The 6,334-nt window shown below is 55.1% G+C and overlaps 1 protein-coding gene across 1 annotated transcript; it reads left to right on the forward strand.

Annotated features, from left to right (window-relative positions):
• Window positions 1–10: 10 nt before the first annotated feature.
• Window positions 11–6,328, forward strand: PEX16 (peroxisomal biogenesis factor 16). Its single transcript, XM_065686428.1, has 11 exons — window positions 11–222; window positions 345–380; window positions 556–632; window positions 1,828–1,961; window positions 2,267–2,370; window positions 2,854–2,934; window positions 3,316–3,468; window positions 3,789–3,861; window positions 4,149–4,268; window positions 4,478–4,542; window positions 5,812–6,328. The coding sequence occupies exons 1-11, from the start codon at window positions 60–62 to the stop codon at window positions 5,868–5,870; spliced, it is 1,065 nt and encodes a 354-aa protein (XP_065542500.1). The 5' UTR covers window positions 11–59; the 3' UTR covers window positions 5,871–6,328.
• The last annotated feature ends 6 nt before the right edge of the window (window positions 6,329–6,334 follow it).

Raw genomic sequence — 6,334 nt, forward strand, 5'->3', positions numbered from 1 at the left:
GGGCGGGCCTGGCGCGCAGGCGCGGTGGCGGTGTCCGGAAGCGCGGTGCTGAGGGAGCCATGGCGGCGACGGCGGCGGCGGCGGCGGAGCCGGTCGGGGTCCGCGGTCCGGTGGGGCGGCTGCGCCTGCTGTGCCAGCGCTACCAGGAGTACGTGCGGCGGCACCCGGCCGCCACGGCGCAGCTGGAGGGCACCGTGCGGGGCCTGTCCTACCTGCTGCCAGGTGCGGGATGGGGCCGGGGCCGGGGCCGGGGCCGGGGCCGGGCCGGGGCTGAGGCGCCTGCCCCCGCGCTGCGGGGCTCCGCGGCCGGGAGCCGGCTGGTAGCCGCTGTCCTCCCTTCGCAGGTCGCTTCTCGGACTCACACGCGCTGTCGGAGCTGGGTAGGTGGCAGCCGATCCCCCCCTCCCTCGGTGTTTTGTGCCGTGTGCCGCCCGCAGCCCCTGCGCGGCTCGCTGCTCTTTGCTCCCGTCCCCCGCCAGGGAAGAGGCAGTAGTGCCCGGCTGGTTTGCGTTCTGTGCACGCCGTAACTGAGGCGTGCCTTTCCTCCCTGTCTAGTGTACTCTGCCTCCAACCTCCTGGTGCTGCTGAACGACTGGATTATCCGAAAGGAGCTGCAGCAGAGCTTGCCCGTGGTAAGGCTGCAGTGTGCAGGAGGATGTGGGCCACATGCTTTCTTGTAGAGGATCTCGGGGAGTGTCTGTAGAAATTAACAGGTTTTGCTGTGGCCTCTCTGCTGTCAGGTATGTAGAGGCCGGAGGCAACATCTGAATGCCCTGCCCAAGCTCCGGGCTTGGAGGAGTGGCCAGAACACTCCCTGGACCACAACATCAGTCCCTGGCTTGCACTGGGAGCTTTGCTGGTTTTGTTTGAGGTCAGAACTTGAGCTGGGCAAAGGTGTTGCCACATAACTGTCGCTGTGCCAGGGCAGTGGCTCTGGAGCGCTGAAGCTCTCATTCCGTCCTGTAGACTTTTCCATACGGTATTGAACACGCCAAATGTAAGCACCTTGCTTCTGTGTCTCTCTTGCAAAAGCCCCAGGCTGGCTCCCAGTGCTTGTGAGACCCTTTGGGGGCATGAGGAGGAGGGCATTTTTTCCCAGACAGGCCTCTCGTGTTGCAAGCCTGCCTGCTGTGTGGGTTTGGGTGTAGACAGCTCTTTGGCTGGACCGACAGGCATGTGACAAACAGCAGTGTGGAAGGTTTACTTCCCCGGTTGTGAAAGGCTGATGTGAAGTTCAGCTGTATTGCTTTCATTGGAGCTTTTCAATGAGTTAGTCCTGGGGTTGTGGCACCAACAAGTTCCTGTGTGGGAAGCAGGGACCCAGACTGGAAAAGCGTTCGCTGTCTTGTGGTTCATGCCTGGAATCTAGACTGGTGCTGTATTCAGCAGGCATTCATTCTGGTGTGACTTTGAATCCCCTTCCCTCTGCTCTGACCATACACCCTTATCAACTCTAACAAGAAAGGAGATTCATTGTGTAGTCCAGCTCTGGGACAAGGAAGAGGAAAGTTTTGCTGTGGAGTTTGGGCACAGTGCCACAACCAGGAGACAGTCCTGCTGTCCCAGCTGGGGTAGAAGGCAATCCAAGACACAGCTGTGATGTTTTCCCTGTTTCTAGGGTAGTGGCTCTGTGTGACACTGGTGTCTTGGGCTTGTGCATAGACTGGCTGTAGGGGGGGCACAGCTTTTTGTTTCTGGGGTTGTGACTTCCAAGCCCATCCTGTGCTTATTTCTGAGGGCCCCATGAGACTGGGCTGTACTTCTGCCCTGTTTAATTCCCGTGCAGAACCTGCATCCTGTCCCCCTCCTCCCTTCTGTGTTTTGCAGTCGCTGCCCCAGCAGAAGCTGCTGACCTGGCTGAGTGTGCTAGAATGCGTGGAGGTCTTTGCAGAGATGGGGACAGCCAGGGTTTGGGGGGAGATGGGCCGGTGGACCGTCATTGTCATCATCCAGCTGGCTAAGTAAGTGCTGCGGGCAGAGGGGAAGGGGCAGCATGTGCTTGGAAAGGGGATCTGGAGGGGTCTCAGCAGTACCCCTGGAAAAAGCCCAAGCAGGACTGAGCTGGCAGTCCCTGAGGCTGGGGGAATTAGGAGCCCCACAGTTTGGTGGGTGTTGTGCCACAGAAGGGGACATTTCCCCCTCTCACCTTGCCAGTTGCCCTGAGCAGACCTGAGTGTTTCCCTCTTCTGTGGAAGCCACCTTCCCAGCGCACCAGGACCTCACCTCCGTAGCCTGGTATTGAAGGCTTCCACGTGTCTGCTCACAGAGCCATCCTTCGCCTCCTGCTCCTGCTGTGGTACAAAGGTGGCATCCAGATGTCTCCTCCCATCGTGCCGCTGAACAGGGAGCAGCAGCCTCTCCACCCCCAAGGTGAGCCCATGGAGCTCCATCGTTGGCTTGGTGCCTCACTGGGCCACATGTCTTGTCCTGCTGGGAATTACTCATCAAAGCAGCAGTTTGGGTGGCACAGGGAGCTGTAAGACTTCAGTACACGAGGCTGACCTACACTGAACTTTCCACCCTCTGCAGAGCACGAATTAGCATAGTGACAGGGTTGGCCTCCAGTCAGGAAGGAGGGGGTTGAGGAGTCTTAAGGCTGGAACTGTGAGCCACTGGCTGAACTGTGAGTCAAGCTGTGTGTCCCCTGGTCTGGCAGTGAGGAAAGAGATCCTAGGCCTGGGTGATGCCAGGCAGATTTTGATTTCATCTCATGTGTAGCGTTAGCCCCTTCAGCATGGTCTGGTTTGCACCAGATCAAACTTTCAGCCTGGCAGTGTAGGGAAGAGTGCTGCCAGCTCTGGGGTCAGGCACTTGCTTTTGAAGACTCACCCCTGTGGCTGTTTTCTCCTGCAGGCATGGAAGACAACTCCTCAGGGAAGGATCAGACCTATGTTGGCAAGCGTTCCAGCCGTGTTGTGCGCTCTCTTCAGAGCAGTAAGTAGCTGAACCTGTTTTCTGTCCTTTCCTGAGCTGTTTCTGCTCTGGCACCTGGGTGTGGGCCGTAAAGAGCAGAACCTTCTATTGGGACCTACCTTGTCAGTCACTGTGGGTGGGGGGATATGAAAGCAACAGGGAAACAGCTCTTCAGCCTTATTATGCTTTAGGAAGCACAGACCTTGCAAGTACCTCTCCCTGCTCTGTCCCCTCTGGCGGCAAGGCTGTGAGAGTGCAGGTCAGCCAACAGTTGCTGTGTGCTCAGCTCTTCAAGCATTCCCATTTCACGCTTTGACAGTGCGGAAAGCAGCAGGGTGGTGGTGCAGGGAAGCATGGGAGGAAGGTTTTACTTGTGTTGCTGACCTGATGTGCTTGTTTCAGCCCCATCCCTGCAGTCCCGGCACTGGGGGTCCCCCCAGCAGAGGGAGGAGTCGCAGAGCCGAAGAGCAGAGGAGATGAACCAGCCTCCCACCCCTCTGGGTCTTCAAGAAACCATCGCAGAATCCCTGTACATTGCCCGTCCTCTGCTCCACCGTATCCTGCTCTGGCTGTGGATGGGTTCAAGCCCTGGTGCAGGGCACTGCCATGCCAGGCTCCTCTCTCTCTGCCCTGCTCTGCTTAGGCAGGGCCTCAGGACTCCTGCCTTCTTTTACACCTTAGAGGCTTGCCTCAGCTGCTGGAGTTGTGGGGCAAGTCCTCCAGCCCCTTTCTTCCCCCCCCCCGCCCCACCCCAGCACTGCCTTAGTGTATTCTGCACTCAGCAAAGTTCTTTGCTGGCACCCACAGGGTGCTTGTCTGCATGCCTCCTGTTAGGGGTCTCTGATTCTTTCCATTCCTTGACTGTGTGTTCCTAGTCTTGAGTTTAGGAGTGTGGGGCCAGAGATCGTGGAAACCCTGGCTCCTCTCAGCAGTCCTGGACATCTCAAGGTCAGTCTGAGGAAGAGGCTTTGTGAGTGCTTGAAGTTGGTGGTAACTGAGCATCACACTTGCTCTTCATTCCTGGGCAGGCCCCACTGAGAGAAATACATGCAGGGGCTGGTCTTTAGTTGGGAGATTGACACGTGTAGGTGTCTTTTGCAACATGTAGAATGCTCTCTGCTTGAGCTGATGCAGCCTGCTCTGCATGGAGCTGAGAAGGGAGAGCATTTAGAAATGCACTTTCTCCTTGCTGGCTGCTTTTGCTGTGAGTTAGCTCTGTGCCCTTCTCCTTCCAGTCTGAGTCTGCTGAGTGATCTGAAAGACCTGAACAGGCGAGAGCGAGCGGAGCTGAGGCGACGAACCATCCTACTGCTGTATTACCTGCTGAGATCTCCTTTCTATGACCGATACTCAGAGTAAGGGGCCCCTGCTGGGCTTTTGCTGAAAATTTCCTTTTTAACAGAAATAGCATCAGGGGACAGGGTGAGTAGATCTGAAGAGGTCTGGGTGCTTGTGACCAGGTTAATCTGAGCCCCTGTGTAACAGCTGCCATTGCTGTTTGTGCATTCAACAGCTGGGGCAGGAGGTGTCCTGCTGGACTTGTTCATACTCTTTCCCTCCCTAGGGGCAGGATCCTCCTTCTCCTGCGCCTGCTGGCTGATTACGTGCCTGGAGTTGGCTTTGTCACACGTAAGTGGGCCCCACTGCTATATCCCTGCTCCTGTTGGGTGGAGGAAAATCGGGCAGAACATTTGTCAATTGGTTTCCAACCCGAGTCCGTCAAATGGTTAGCACGGGCGCACCCTGTTTGAGACTGGAACAGGAAAGGATGAACTGCTTCCTGGCTTGACCACAGTGGTAAACCTCTGTGTGCCCTCCTGGGCTGCAGAGCTTGGTCTCTGTCACCTCGGCCTGTTCTCTTGGGTTCCCTTTCTGCACTTCACCAGAGCCCTGCTTCGCAGCCCCATTTCTGAACCCTTGATCCATTCCCAGTCTGCAGTGCAGACACGAGGGGTAAACGGGTGCCTTGGGGTACTGACCCAGGCAATTTAAGGGCCGAACCAGGTCTATCTTCTAGTCTTTCACCAGAGAATCTCTTTATTAGGTGAAACATAGGAAGTTCCACGTTAACATCAGGAAGAACTTCTTTACTGTAAGAGTGACAGAGCACTGGAACAGGTTGCCCAGGGGGGTTGTGGAGTCTCCTACACTGGAGATATTCAAGGCCCGCCTGGACAAGTTCCTGTGTGATGTACTGTAGGTTACCCTGCTCTTGCAGGGGGGTTGGACTAGATGATCTTTTTAGGTCCCTTCCAACCCTTGGGATTCTGTGATTCTGTGATTATGGGCCGGAATTCCACCTCCCCATCTTCACTGCTGATATGAAGCCTTTTGTGGAGTGATTCAGGACAGTGATGTGGCTTTAGATCACCTTGGCATCATGGCATCGTCCTTTCTTTTGGGAGGTCACAAAGTTGTCTAGCTCAGGAGCTGCTTCCTTCCACTTAGTGCTTTCAGAGAGGCTTTGAAGCCTGCATTAAGCCATGTGCTACATAAGCATTTACACTCTACAGCAGTTGCTTCTGTGTCTGCACCTGCTTGTTATTGCTGAGTTGTCTTCCCTGTGCCACAGCAGTGTCCTCCTGACTCACTGCATCCAGGTTTTCGCCTTGCACATTGTAGACCCCCCTTCCCACTCAATCTTGGATGTGTCAGCTCTGAGGGAGTGGTGTCCCATACCATGGCCATGTTTCACACCCCGCTTGGTGCTGCTCTGATCTCTGCCGCCACATCCCAAAGTTGTCTCCCATCTTGACAAAAGTAACTGTTCTATTCTTGGGTTAGGCTGGAGGTTTGGGATTGTTTGGTATCATGACAGGGGGGATATATGTATAGCTTGTATATATAGCTTGAAATTCTTGCCTTTCTATGCGTGATTCCTCTGCTCTCTCGTTTCAGGGCCACTGATGGATTACTTGCCTGCTTGGCAGAAAATCTATTTCTATAACTGGGGCTGATGAGAAGATGATGATTGTTCTCTGTGAAGATTGTGGCTGGACATTTCTAAGGAGGGCAAGCAGGCTGGGAGGGATGTTGATAATGTCTAATTTTCAAACCATCAATGAGAAGCTCCCGTTCTGCAGGGTGGGGAGGGGGGTGTATGTAATATTTTTAACAGACCTAGCTGTGAATGATGGACACTACATGCGTGGAGGGACCCTGGCCACCTCTTTCTCTGGACCATTCTGTGGCTACAGTGATGGTGATGGGACAACCTCTTTTTTTAAGCACTTGATTTTTCTCCTTTTGTACAGCTGCGCTATCATAAAGCCAGGCAGCACAGGGGTTTTTTGGAGAGCACTGTCTCCCACCTCATGGCGCTGAGGTTGACCTGCAGCCTGCTTGTGTTCGCCCTGCCTGGGCAATCTGCTTGGAGCGGGCTTGTCTTGTCAATAAACTGAATGGGAAGAACTGAGGTGAA

The sequence above is a fragment of the Lathamus discolor genome, chromosome 6 (genome assembly GCF_037157495.1).
Source record: "Lathamus discolor isolate bLatDis1 chromosome 6, bLatDis1.hap1, whole genome shotgun sequence".
Taxonomy (NCBI): Eukaryota; Metazoa; Chordata; class Aves; order Psittaciformes; family Psittacidae; genus Lathamus; species Lathamus discolor.

What these genes read in the sequence shown, in the direction of transcription:
- PEX16 (XM_065686428.1), top strand. Translation starts at nt 60, where the DNA reads ATGGCGGCGACGGCGGCGGCGGCGGCGGAGCCGGTCGGGGTCCGCGGT. An exon ending in ACACGCGCTGTCGGAGCTGG is followed by an intron (nt 381 to 555) that starts GTAGGTGGCAGC and finishes CTCCCTGTCTAG; the next exon opens with TGTACTCTGCCTCCAACCTC. An exon ending in TGCAGCAGAGCTTGCCCGTG is followed by an intron (nt 633 to 1,827) that starts GTAAGGCTGCAG and finishes TGTGTTTTGCAG; the next exon opens with TCGCTGCCCCAGCAGAAGCT.